At 41.8% G+C, this 14,061-nt stretch overlaps 2 protein-coding genes across 2 annotated transcripts; both read left to right on the top strand.

Annotated features, from left to right (window-relative positions):
• The first annotated feature begins 12 nt into the window (after positions 1–12).
• LOC140926289 (uncharacterized) lies at positions 13–1,977 on the top strand. Its single transcript, XM_073376048.1, has one exon. It carries the CDS (start codon positions 13–15, stop codon positions 1,975–1,977), a length of 1,965 nt encoding a protein of 654 aa, XP_073232149.1.
• Positions 1,978–6,599: 4,622 nt separating this feature from the next.
• Positions 6,600–13,858, top strand: LOC140927075 (beta-1,4-N-acetylgalactosaminyltransferase 3-like). Its single transcript, XM_073376740.1, has 5 exons — positions 6,600–7,389; positions 8,204–8,673; positions 10,628–11,147; positions 11,636–11,780; positions 13,376–13,858. Exons 1-5 carry the CDS (start codon positions 6,775–6,777, stop codon positions 13,474–13,476), a joined length of 1,851 nt encoding a protein of 616 aa, XP_073232841.1. The 5' UTR covers positions 6,600–6,774; the 3' UTR covers positions 13,477–13,858.
• The last annotated feature ends 203 nt before the right edge of the window (positions 13,859–14,061 follow it).

Raw genomic sequence — 14,061 nt, 5'->3', positions numbered from 1 at the left:
TGTTCCTTCGTTATGGGGAAGACCAGGAATGCGCCCATTAAAGAGTGGACTATACCTCGCCTAGAACTGCAAGCGTCAGTGTTAGCGGTGCGGCTAAGTAACTCAATTCTGAAGGAGCTTGATCTGCAAGTTGATGAAACCTTTTTCTGGTGTGACTCAATGACGTCCCTCCAATATATCAAGAACGAAACTAGGCGCTTCCAAACCTTTGTTGCCAATCGCGTGGCCGAAATTCATGAATCAACTTCCCCAGATCAGTGGCATCATGTCCCAGGTAGTATGAACCCCGCTGATGAGGGTTCACGAGACGTCACCATAGAGCATTTCCAACCCGGATGTCGGTGGTGGTCAGGTCCTTGCTTTCTGTGGCAGCCTGAACAACAGTGGCCTAATGCTCAGGTGGAAGACATTCGAAGTGATGATAAAGAAATACGAAAACCAGCCACAATCATGTTCACCACTGACGCGTTCCAAGTTGATCTCCTATTACAGCGCTATTCGTCGTGGTCCCGTTTGCTGAGAGTGATGTCGTGGGTGCTTCGCTTTGTCAAGCCACTAAAGAAGGAAAAACCTGAATGTGTCGTCGGACGTACACTTACCCTTGTTGAGCTTCAGCGAGCAAGCGAAGTAATTACGAGACTGGTGCAGCTCCAACATTTCCGTGAAGAGTACATGGCTTTGAAAGAAGGCAGACAGGTGAAATGTAGCAGTAGTTTGGCCACTCTTAGTCCGATCCTAACTGATGGCAATATACGTGTTGGAGGAAGAATTCACCGTGCGCCGATTACCTTTGAGGCCGCCCACCCAGTGATTCTTCCAAAGTCAAGCCCTGTGTCTGTATTGATAGTTCGTTACTACCACCATGTGCTGGGCCACGCAGGCCGTGAACATGTGTTGTCCGTCCTCCGCCAACGTTACTGGATACTGAGAGGAAGAGCTTTGGTGCGTCAGATCCTGAGCAAGTGTATAAGTTGCCGCAAGCGGAACATGCCTGCCTTACAGAAAGCGATGGCGGACCTGCCAAAGGAAAGGCTGTTACCTTATCATCCCCCGTTCACCTTTACGGGCCTCAACTTCTTTGGCCCCTTCTATGTGAAGCGCGCTCGTAGCGTTATCAAAGTGTATGGTTGCATATTCGTGTGCTTTAACAGCCGGGCAGTCCACATCGAAGATGTTAGTTCCTTAGAAACAGACACGTTTATTTTGGCTCTGCGCCGGTTCATCTCTGTTCGCGGTTGCCCTAAGGAGATCTGGTCAGATAACGGCACGAATTTTACTGGCGCTGAGCGGGAACTTCGGCGTTCGGTTCGAGAACTGAACGAAGAACAAATCAAGAGAGAACTACATTCGTACGATGCAGATTGGTTCAAATATGTGTTGCCAAGGTGGCGTTTCCAACCCCCTACCGCGAGCCACATGTCAGGCGTGTGGGAGAGACTTATTAGAAGTGTGCGGAAGGCTATGAATGCTGTCTTGAGCAAACCAGGCGCTGCAATCCCTTTGGAAACCCTGCGCACCGTATTCGCCGAAGTCACGTCCATTCTAAACAGTCGTCCCATTTCCCCAGCAAGTGATGATCCAAGTGACATGGAGCCACTCACTCCAAACCACCTACTTTTACAGCGACGAAATCTCGCCATATCCCCCGGTGTCTTCGCCAAGGAAGAGCTGTACTCACGCAAGCAGTGGAGACATGCGCAATTTCTTGCTAACTGTTTTTGGTCGCGATGGGTTCTAGAGTACGTGCCCACCTTACAGCAACGCCACAAGTGGCTACTAAATAAGAGGAATTTAGCAGTGAATGACCTGGTTCTTGTGGTGGACAAAACTGTGCCGAGATCCCGCTGGTTGCTGGGTCGCGTAACGAAAGTGTTTCCTGGTGAAGATTCACGTGTCCGCACCGCCGAAGTGAAGACAAAGGAGTCTTCTCTTACTCGTCCTGTGACCAAGTTGTGTCTCCTTGAAGAAGCTGCGTGACAGGTTTACCGTAGAGTGTACTGAACGTTGCAAGATTGAACTGAAAACATTGTCGTGAACTAACAGTCGGTTTAGAACTTTAACATTAATTAGTGATTGTCTACGGGGGCTTGTTCAGCCCTACCCCCCGGGATGTTGAGGCCAATCCTCAACAAGAGAACAATTTTTGTTTTCCTAAGTCCGTTCCATTCCGTTTTTGTGATTTATTCTCCCAGCATGCTTAGTGAGCGCATCTCAGTGTTGTCGTGTTGCGAGAAAGAAACCATGTGCTTTGTAACGCGCTAGTCGCCGGGAGTTTCTCATCGTATGGTGATTCTTAGGAGCTCGTGTATTTCCAAATCCCGTTCCAACAGTGATTAAGTGTTTGTTTTGTAGGTTTTTATTTGCGAGGTGAAGCTTGTTAGCCAAAGATGAGACTCCAATTCCGATCCTGTTGTGTTGTTAAGAAAATATGCTGAGTGTGCAACTCTCGATTATTAAACTTGTGTTCAAGAACCCTTGTGTTGTGAAGGCCCGTTTTTGTCCCCTGGACATATAGTAATAATTTAAATTTACAGTAATTTACAGTTCGCACCGAAAACTCGGCTAATAAGAGGTAGTAAATTTTTGTGTAGAAGCGATAAACAGTAACCGAAAAATAAGGGGAAAACTTGACGTGGTACAAATTCACGTTTACCGTTTGGCGTAAACGCGAATCTTAATCTCTCTATTAGAGACCTTTAAACCGCAAATCGCGAACTGCAGTTTTCAGATACGCGTTTAGAGTTCACGTTGCCGAGATTTCAAATTTTAGCCAGGCGTTCATTTTTTACACCAAGTCGAAGTGAATCACTTTTATCGCCCAAAATCAGGTATAATTCATTGATTCGAGTTCAAAAATTCAACAAACACATCGGAAACGGATATAGAAAGCTACTTCGTGTCTTTAAACGCGAGGCTGTACAATTTTTAGTGGCAAAAAACGTTTCTGTAAATCACTAACCGCTGGAAGCTCTTCGTGCCTTTCAAACGTGAACTGCAAACTGAACGCGACCGCGAGGCCGTGGTCACGTGATATTTTGCAGTTTGCGGATTTCCAAGAAAAACCTGATGCTAAAGGTCCCTGTTATGTTTCACATCTTCCAATATGCATATTGGGCGTGATATTAAAGTTGTTTTCCTAAAGAAAAATATCTACACCTAGACGAAAAAGGTAAGTAAGACCAGGGTAAGCCACTAAAAGGTATCTTAACATTCAGCTAAATTGGCTTTTTGTTGCCGGTTATAAAGCGGTTTAAGTGAAGGATATTCTGATACAGCCACTATAGACCTTGTCACAGTTTTCGACGCCATCTTGACGAGTAGGCAAACGCGTGAGAAATTACAGTGTTTGTATGAGAATCTAATGTCGAATAATTTCCGTAAAACGGCTGTTGTGAAAAAAATATCAATTGTAAACTAAAGCTACAAAGCAAAGGATTGTCCTAAAAAATTTTGGGGGCGTACCTGTGCTTAAATTTCTCCAGAGCCTTAGCTTGCTTTAGATTTTCCATATATTTGTCTGTAATTTTCCCGGGACTTTCTTACAGAGAAATGTATAGAAAATTTTAAAAGTGGTTCTAGGTCTTCTAGTGCATGTAACGCCCTCAAATTTTTTCAGGAGAATCCATAGGAGTGAAGCTTTAGTTTACAAATCATATTTTTTTCAGAACAGCCGTTCTACGGAAATTATTCGACATTAGATTCTAATACAAACACTGTAATTTCTCACGCGTTTGCCTACTCGTCAAGATGGCGTCGAAATCCGTGACAAGGTCTATTCTTCTGTGACGTTCTGTGGGATTTGACTGAAAACGGATCAATAGCTGGCGAACAATGAGCACTTCGAACCGGGGATCTCGATTCGTCGTTTAGTTTATTCTTAGAAATATCAACGGGAAAGGTTAAAAAGATTCTTCTTAGTAGGCATTTCCGAAGACACTATTTGCCGAGGTAAGGATTTCGAGTTGTATTTCGAGTAAGCATTCGAGTTGGATTCAGTTTTGAGTTTACCTTTGTACCCAGAGGTCTGTTCTAGAAATATCTAGGATGAAATAAGCGTGTGCACGGTTTGATAAAGCTCCCTTTTGTGAGCGTATTCGGGCGACTCACTCGCTACGCGAAAAGGTAACGAGAATCTACTTCTTACATCTGCTTATTCTTCCTAGAGTCTACAGCAACCACAGGTAGCCCAAGCTCGAAATAACATTCAAAATATAAGGATTTGTATGGGAAAAAAACCTATCGTTTCTGTAACCTACGAAAATGAAAGGATTTCAATAAAAAACAGCTTACCTTACCTAAAATGTGTGTTACGTCTCTCCTGAGTGGTTAACGGGTCGATTTATGGCCGTTTTATGGGTTTTCATATAAAGGGTTAGAGAACTAAGACGATCCACTACCGAAGAATACTCGCAATCGTATAACTGATACATTTATTCGATCTGAAATTAAAATGTACAATGTATTCTAATTAACTAAATCAATTGGTAATAAACGAAACAATTAAAACGAGCGAAGCGGGAATAACTGATATAAACTTTTAACAATAATTATGCCATGCGGTCACTGGTCGTCAATGTACAAAAACTCATGAAATCCTTATAAAACTACAAAACCAAAACTAAAATGATTGACAATATTATCACATTGATCATAAACTTACTTCTATGGCGAGTTTTCTTAACTTTCCTTGATCGGGATAACCATGAAACAGTGTAACAGGTAAGCAGTAAATCACATGAAACATGTCCAGTTCAGACTCGGGTAAAACTAAACTACTTAATTAAGGTTGAGGTTCATCTACTATTTGAGTTTCCTGTTGGGCGTGTACTAGCCTGCGTAGCATGGCGGTTTTGGTTGGGCGCGCTAAGTAATATAGGCGGGCGAGGGGAGAGAAACCGCGAGGAGATTGGGGTGGGAGCCACTTGAAAAACCGCCTCCACGGACGGGGGGCTTTTTTGAGTCGGTCCGTGGGCCAGCGTACGGATCGTTCCGATTGGTTCGGAATGTTCGCCTGTCAATCAAATATTTTGGTAATCTCCCATGGGAGAGTTTCGAGGGACTGAACAAATCATCTCCGCAAAACAAAATCAAAATATCAAAGAAGCGTTGACCGGAGCGTCGTCGATCTTGAATATTTGACGGGAAAACAGGGCAATTGTATTGAAGCCTAAACAGGAAATGGCCATTTACAGTCTTCTTCAAAGGAGAGATGTCATGTAAATTTTGTCAACAAGATTTGGCAAGAGCATGATCTTTTCTGTCTTTGCTATGGCCAAAGAAGAAATATCCTCATCGAAAACCTGTATGATCACAATTTCCCCTCTAAAAAGTACTATCGACGACCAGATATCTGAAATGTTGTCGCTGAGCTGTACAGCAATGGACCTTATGACAGAAACAGTAAATTTCACTGCTTCGAGAAAGTTCACCTCAATTTTCTCTATTACTCGGTGTTACAGAATAACGCACTCCAGCGCAATACATCGAACGGTGTCCGCGATTGTGGTCTATGAATCGCATACAGTAGAAGAAAGACGCACAGCGTTATTCTCCATACTTTTTTGCTTGGTGTAGCTTAAGTTTAAACTACAACTCAAATCTCAAGATCGTGCTATACGTAAAAATACAACATCCTGCAAACAACACTTAAAAAGCCGGGCCCAGCGTCAAAACATTCACGGACAAAGAAACTACAAACCAAGGCTCCTTGGTTTGTAGTTGTCCAGATCCAGGCAGTTTAGTCGGAAAAGACCAAAGAAACTTAAATATTTATTTAGCCGTAATAAAAAGCTTTAGGCTTTAGTGGTCAAAGAAATTAGTACTTTACAACTGCATCTGAGATCAACAAATTCTAATTAGCAACACTAACATTAACCACAGGAAATAATTACTCAATACGGATTAAACAAACCAACTTCGTGGCCTCTAAATAAATGTAAGACTTAGTGCAGCAAAAATAAGATCTACTCAGTCAAGTTTAGAACGTAGTGTAGTCACCTATGCGCGAGGGAGCCACAAAGAAAAAAACCTGTGTTTGTTTAAGCAAACTCCAATTCCGGCCAAGGTCACGTTTTACACTATATCACGAGCTTTTGTGTCGTGTTTAGGCTGTCAACACTTTATTTCTGATTGGCTGGGAAAACTGAAACCAAACAAGTTGTCAACAGGATGTCAAAATGAGTTGAAGGGGGCGGCAGTTGAAAAGGCCACGAATCCGGGCAGGCGGTTTTTATTTTTCTCGCGGCTTCGCCGCTCGTTCTCGAGCGCTTCGCGCGCGACTTTCGAGGCTACGCCGCTCCTGCGCCCGGCTCGACAAAACCGCTATGCTACGCAGGCTAGGCGGCGTGTACGAGGCTACCGCAAATTCCTTAACTATGAATTCCTTGCATAGTCCAAAAAACTACGTTAACAGGGTTTGCTCTCTATATAAAGGTTTACCTTTATATAGGAAAGGTTTACCTTTCACGGAAACGATGGTTTTTTTTCCCATAAAAATCATTATGTTTTGAATGTTTCGCAGCAATGCCGATTCTTACCGATGCTCATATTTCGAGCTTGGGCTACCTGAGTAGCGACTAGAGTTTTTGAGGTGTTTGTTATCAAAAATTGGAATTTGTTTTCGAAAGTAGGAGTTTGTTTTCAAAACTCGGAGTTTTTTGGCGATGATCAATAACAGTAAAGAGAGTATTTATTTATTGGTTTACAGTGTCATCCTGTGACAGCTGGCTGTCTGACTGAATCACAAGCCGGGGTTCGCAACATTCCATCCAAGTTATGTGGCTTCGACGCCCTCTTACATTCCGAAGATCTAAAAAAGCTGTGAGACGTTTGATTGTCGCACTAGCTGCAGGCTCGATCTCGTTTTCTTTACTTTTTACATTTTGGGGAAGACATAGCGACGATACAGTTGACGAATTCTCTGCGTTTCCAAGGATGATCGGTGGCGTTGGCTCTGAGGACGAGAATACTGTCGCAGTACGTGTACCACACGCTCTCAATGTTCACGTTTGGCGAATGCAATGCGGTTCGAACGTAACATATTTAAAAAAGTCACTGTTCTTTCCAAAATATCCTGATGAGGAGAAGTTCATCAACGACTTTCAGATTGAAGACGATAGCGTGGACTACGGTCATAAAATTTTTGGATATTTACATCCACAAAGTAATGGTTTGTTTCGTTTCGCGATCGCCTCTGACGACACTTCGGAGTTGTGGATAAGTACAGACGAAAATCCCGGTAATAAACGGCTAGTTGCTCGTGTATTCACTGACAACGCAATAGCTTGGACGGGCAAGGACGAGTTAGATAAATATCCTGAACAAAGATCCAAAGAGCCACTCCATCTTCAAGCAAATAAGAAATACTACGTCGAGGTTTTACACCAAAATGTGAGTAGCCGCTACATACTTTATCCGTGTAATCTATAACACAGACATGTAATTCTAAATTAAAATCATACTTGTATAAAACTTGTCCAGGGGCTCTCCTCGAAAAGCCCTACAAGGTTTGCTGAGAGTTCCTGCCCAAGTATATTTTTAAAATCATAAGACTGTGTAATTATTGTCACGGGGAGCCCGAACGCTGTTTTAGCTAATATAAAAAATTAGATGTATTTACGCTGTATTAGCAAATAAAATAATAAGATGCATTTTCCTTTGTTCCTGTGTCTTTATAAATATCCTGCGTTCCAGAAGATATTTTTTTCTCATCGATACTGATGGTTCGCGGCGAAGCTGCGTCAACGAGGCGCGAAGCGCCGATACTTTATATTAAGTCGTTTTGGAAGGGATTATCAGAGACGGTTAACATTGCTGGTTATCAAATAGCCTGCGTAGCAGGCGCTTGGAAGTAGTGGGTGAAAGAGAGAACGGGCGCGCGCGAGGGAGACACGCGAGGGGTGTCTGGCGCGTCGTTAATGAGACGTTCAAGTTTCGTCTCGCGTTTCTAATATTGTTAACTATTAACCGTCTCTGATCGGATTCAAATCCCTTCCAAAACGACTTATAAAGACAGTGACAGGAACAAAGGAAAATGCATCTTATTATTTTATTAGCTAATACAGCGTAAAACCATCTAATTTTTCCTATTAGCTAAAACAGCGTTTGGGCTCCGATCGGCTCGATTTAAATATTGTGTGTAAAAAAGGGCAAATAAATTGATTGATTGATTGATTGATTGATTGATTGATTGATTGATTGACAGGGCATTGGCAAAGGGTTCGTGCGTGTATTTTGGACTACATCTGACAAAGATCAAGATTTTAGGCTCATCACTTCAGAATACCTCTCATCATTTCTACAGAACATATCGCATGTACAAGAGAAAAAAGTAGCACTGCACAATGTGCTTTCGCCGCGATATAAGCAAGAGTTCCATAAAGAATCCAACCGCATCAGCAGCAAATTTGTCAAGTTTTATTCTCTGCCTTTCATTTCGAAAGCCAGTTTTCTTCCTTCCTGCAATTACAAGAGTAGTTTTGTACCAGGTGATAAAGTTGATCGCTTTGAAGGGAAGGCAACGGTGTTTGAATCAAATGTTTACCCACCGGACGATACGCAGATGTCAAGAAACACCGGAATGCTGTGGACTCGTCCAAATCGAGTCGCTGACAGAGAGGTAGTTCGGTCAGTCGTGGATAACATGGTTGCTGCACTTCGTCTGAGTTCCTCAGAGTAAGTTACATAAAAATTTCGTTAAATGTATAAAGATGATAACTAGTAGTAACCAATTGTTAAGAAGTGTGGGAGACACAAATCAAAACACTCATAAAAAATGGACAAATCACCGTTACTTCCGCAGTAAACTTAATACAGGTGTATAAGAGCATTGTTTTTATCCTTGCAAGCGAACCGGCTAAGGACGTTAAATAACTTGTTTGACTTTAAATATAATAAAACCAAAACATCTTTAAAAAAATTTAGGTTACCTAACTAATCGTTGACATGCAGACCTGGCGACGTGCCCCTTAAATTAGTTCATTTTTGTCAGGCCGCGTCATTTTTACGTTACTAGGGACCTAAACCAAGGACGACGACGAAGGCAGTGAAAACGTTGGTAAAAAAAATGAATTTGCGTTCTTTCAAACTTAATCGCGTCTATTTGGACCCGCTCAATGTGTCAAATGCAGGCGACTTATCCTGGATTTGAATTCTTAAGGGTTTTATTCAGGTTCAAAAAGAGGAAGGAAAATTCGTCGTCGTATGTTCACGTCCTCAGTAAAACGGCAAATTGTAGAAATGTACTAAAAAGCGTGATTCACGTGCAGAGCTGTTGTTTTGATCATTAAAACTATTGTTTTTTTTGAAGTCGACGTTGTGGTCGTCTTCGTTGTTACTCAAGCTCCCTACTACCCGGCCGAACTCGTATTACCTCAAAAACCAGTCTGGCAGCGCTTATGGGGAACTCCAGGATGCACGAAAAGAGATTAGAAAAAGCGTTTAATTTGACATTTCCAACTTGAAGGCGAAGCTAAAAGACACAATGAACAAAAGTGTTTCTCATTACCTTGTGAGGTCCTTTGTGTGTCCGCAAGGTCTTTCCATGTCTAGACATTCAGTCACATTATAATAGCCGCAGTGACACTGGCGAGCGCAGATTTGAAATCCTTATTAATGTGACGTTATTAGGTCTTTAGGGTGTTCTTCGTCTTTAACTCTCACCAAATGCGCGGCGTTGCGCTGGACAAATAGACGGATAATCTACGAGATAATTCGAATAAATGAAGGACGGAATGGGACTGAAGCTCGGTAGAACACTGCATGTGCCTCCGCTTCCGCTTCCGGTTCTTTTTTTTTTTTGATTGACATGAACGCGTGACAATGAAACACGAACATGTGTTTTTTTAAGTCTTTTGCGCTGAGGACAGTGTTCGTGTTTTGATAGTCGACTTCTGGGCACTTCGCTGGGCTGCGTGGCCAACGTCACAAACAATGCCAGAGATAATGGGTCGTTACTAACTTGTGCGTTATACAGTGTTTTCACATGACATCACGGCGGCCATTGGTGTCCCAAAACAATCCATGTTGATGTCCCAAACCAATCCTATGGGAGTTGAACTCTTTTCTTATGCAAACGCTTTCTTTTGTTCCAATAAATTTGCATAGATGCTGGCCACGTGAGTGAAAACACTCTATAGAGCAAAGCAGAAATCATGCACTTTCACAGAACTGGAACTCTTCAAATATGTTAATCTTAATCGTAGTTAACTCGTTGACAGCTCACGTAATTCAACATGGTTCCGTGACTTAACGGGAGTCATTACTTAGACTAGAGCGCAAACGAAAAAATTGCGAATTCCCATACTTCTCTTTCTTTCTTACTCATTTGGATTTGAAAAGATTAATACGTTCATACACTCAACCGTCAACCGTAAGAACATCGCGCTAAAAACGCTTTCGGTGAAAAAAGAGACATCATGTAGCTAACCGTATAACTGTTTGTCGACTTAAGAAAAACTAGATCCTTGTCTTTTTAAACTAGAAAGAACAACTTTGAAGGGCACCTCAGAATAATTAACAAAAAATGGTGGCGACATTAGTTTCTCCTTGCGTGAAAGTTCCATTGACGGATTATCTACGTTTGTAAATTTTTTAGCTTTTTTTAACCTCATATTTTAATTTCTTTCAGGAATTACTTTTTAAAGAGAATTCACAAAGTTCTACAAAAACCAGATCCGGTTTATGGGGACCGTTATTCAGTTGATCTGGAACTTGGCCTTCCTCACACTGAAAAATCATATCGCTTCTCTGAGCACGTGTATCAAAAAAAGGGAACGAACAGTTTGTGTCTTCCCAAGGGAATTGAGTGGAACAGAAACGCCACGGTTTACATAATACTCCCTGTCAAAGATCAGGGAAGATGGGTCTATCATTTCATCAATGATCTCACGGTTGCCAGCTTTTTAACGGGTGATAAGAACTTCCACGTTATTGTTGCTGATTTTGAGAGTCAAGATATCGACTTGGCCAAAGCGTTCGACACTGCCCTTCTGAGGAGCAGGCACACTATTATCAACTTGACCGGTAAATTTTACAAGACGCTGGCGTTGAACAAAGCTGTAGAGCAAGTACAAAGTGCGCATGATCTGTTGTTCTTGTTTGATCTTCACATTGATGTGCCCGTTGATATTCTGGACAGCGTACGAAAGGTGAGTTGATACTGGCCTACGTAGCAGGCGCTGGTAATTACCTTATTACAGGCCTAGATTTCTTCCTTCGCCCTTAAAAAAACCTGGCGCCTGCTACGCAGTTTAAGTTGATACGTGTTGTTATAAACTGGGCTTTACGCATGACGTCACGTCCACCATGGTTTCGTTAATTAATCCTGTAGAAATTGAACCTTTTTCTGAACTGTAAAAACTTTTCCTCGTTCCAACAAATTTGCATAGTTGTTAGCCTCGTGACTGACAACGTTCTATAGCAAGATACACTTTTTTTGCAATTGCGGATAACTTCCCATTTTTTTTTTTTTTATATCAACACCGTTTTTGCAGTACGTGTTTTCAAAGATCTAAATGTCAATTGTCTATTGCATTTTAGTGTAAAATGTTATCGTCAATTTTGTTGGAGAATTTCTTCCAGATTTCTTGTTACGTTTAAGCAACAAGATCGATTTAGGTTTCCTTATTTTCAACAGAACACCATAGAAGGAAGAATCGCTTTCTTTCCCGCAGTCGGACGTCTAGACTGTCAAAGTACATATATTGATCATCAAGGCTTTTGGGAGGTGAACGGCTATGGTCTTCTTGCTGTATATAAATCGGACTGGATGCGTTTTGGCGGTAAGTTCAAAGAAAATCATCATTAACCGTCACAGTTGAGTCACGTGATCTACCTATTAATAGAGACCTGAAGCATCTGCGACGAAAGAGACGACGGAGACGAACTGCACCGTGAAAGGACTGGATCGAGAACGTCGTTCACGGCGGGAAAATTCGAGAGATAAGTGTTCAAAATGTCTTTTCACGGTCTGTGTTCCTCTCCAGCTGCTCCTTCTCCCTTTTCTTTTTTTTTTTACCGCGGAGCCTTTTTGTCGGCCAACTTCTCCTGTCAATTATCTCTTCGAGAGCCAGGTCTAGTTCGGCATCTTTGCAAGTGATTCCAGTGGCATTTTCCTCCTGGCGTATTTTCGCTTTATGCTTGGTAATCAGCCAGGTCAGTGTGTCTCTCATCGATCTTTTATTGACTTTGAATTTCGGATGATCAAGGTCACTTAGGTTTACAGTTATCTGGTTCCATACATCTCCCCTTTCCTTGCTTGTATGCGGATGTTGGTAGGGTTCCATAACTAACACTTCTCGGCATACAGCACAAAAACATGTTTGTCTGACCACTCCATCTCCTTTAAAAAGAAAAATAGAACCAAAGGTTACTAATGTTTGGAGACAAATCAAAGTCTTAGAGAGTAAAAGGGCGGAACAGATTATGATTTAGCATCTTTTTGACCTGTAAACCTTTTTGCTTCACGAAAAGCTAGAAAACTTATACAAGAAAGCTTCAATGCGACTCGCTGGTGCTTGTTTACGAAGTCCTATATCAATCGATTTTCTGGTGTTTTTAGTACAAAAATACAAAGATCAAATGCGTTGAAAGTCGAATACGCAATTGGGATGAAATTTCTTTCACGAAAGGTTATTTAGGGGGTTAAAATACGAGTAAATTTATTCACGTTCACTGCTGGACGTCAAACAAGCGAGGATGTGCAGTAGCGGTCAACTCGCCCTAGCCACTTCCGGTAGGTCGTCGACGTCCCATTCGTCGTCAATGCTTAAGGTCCCTAACATTTTTTGGGGCTCCTACTTAAAGAATAGGAGAACTATTGAAGAGGGCCGCAACTTGATTTCGAGCTAACAAACGATAGAGCAGGTATTTTATTTCATGGCTTTATGTAGAAAGGTCACGGCTAGGAACAGTTCGCGTTGAAAACTTACAGATTGTAATTTAAACCACGGTTTGTGTAAATAATCAGTAACGAAAAAGCCTGTTCTTAAAATATAAACCAGGGCCGAGTTGTTCAAAGCTGGGTTAAGATAACCCGGGGTTAGTGCAAGGTTTGAATTCAGATATGAAAGCATAAAAATCATTTCAGTTTTAATTCTTTTTGGCTACAGCTTGATTACTGCAAGCTTTAAATATAACAGAGAAAATTATCCGAGAAAATGCTTCTGAACACAAGAAAACGAAACCTGGTTTAAATTTAACCCCGGGTTAAACGCTAATCGGCCTTCGAACAACTGGGCCCAGAGGTCTACGCCGGGAAAGATTAAACTGGTGAACTTCCAATTTTTCGTATAGGAGAGAGATGAAGCTGTTTCTCTTGTCCTTACGTAAAATTGTATGGGACAAATCGTATTTTTTAACTGCTTAATTTTGAAAGGAATGAATACCGAGGAATTCAAGTACAAATGGGGTGGAGAGGACTGGGACCTACTGGACCGCGTCATGAATGCTCAGTTGGAAGTTGAACGGATTAAGTAACCAGGCCTCTATCATCATTATCACACCAAGCAGGAAATGTGGAGTTAATGTACACAGCAACCGGGCCTTGTTTGGTTGGGAAAGTATCGACCATGTCTGTTGTTGGTCGTAGAAGTGTTAGACAGTTATGAGGAAGAGGTTCTCGTGCAAATCAACGGAATTTAATATATAAAGGCCCTGTCCACATGTATCCGGATATTTTTGAAAACTGAGATTTTTTCCTCCGCCTAAAAAATACGCGTCCACACGTAACGTATTTGAATCATTTTCGCCCGTCCACATGAAACCGCTAAAACGATGAAAATACGATAGCATCCCTTCTAGAGCGTAAGAAATAGTCCATTTCAAAAATACCATACTACTCTTTTTATCGTAGGCTCAGCTTCACCGCAGAGGAATTATTTGACTTTCTTTTTTTTATTTAAAATAAGCAACTATTTAAGCTTAAAGAGGTAGGTTTCTGAACCCAACGAAAAAAGGAGCTTAACTGCAATCAAGCTAACGTCAGCACTTGTGCGCCCGTATGTCAACGCGCTGGAAATGCAAATTTTGAAAAAGCTTCATTGGCACCCAACGGGAAATTTT

Source organism: Porites lutea, chromosome 2 (genome assembly GCF_958299795.1).
Source record: "Porites lutea chromosome 2, jaPorLute2.1, whole genome shotgun sequence".
In the NCBI taxonomy this organism is placed as follows: domain Eukaryota; kingdom Metazoa; phylum Cnidaria; class Anthozoa; order Scleractinia; family Poritidae; genus Porites; species Porites lutea.
Note: the sequence above shows the minus strand (reverse complement) of the source record. Positions and strands in the feature narration are given on the sequence as shown.

Excerpts from the sequence above, each read along its gene's own strand:
- LOC140926289 (XM_073376048.1), top strand. The coding sequence starts at position 13 with ATGGGGAAGACCAGGAATGCGCCCATTAAAGAGTGGACTATACCTCGC.
- LOC140927075 (XM_073376740.1), top strand. The coding sequence starts at position 6,775 with ATGTGGCTTCGACGCCCTCTTACATTCCGAAGATCTAAAAAAGCTGTG. Across the intron at positions 8,674-10,627 it reads CTTCGTCTGAGTTCCTCAGA|GAATTACTTTTTAAAGAGAA; the intron begins GTAAGTTACATA and ends AATTTCTTTCAG. Across the intron at positions 11,781-13,375 it reads GGACTGGATGCGTTTTGGCG|GAATGAATACCGAGGAATTC; the intron begins GTAAGTTCAAAG and ends TAATTTTGAAAG.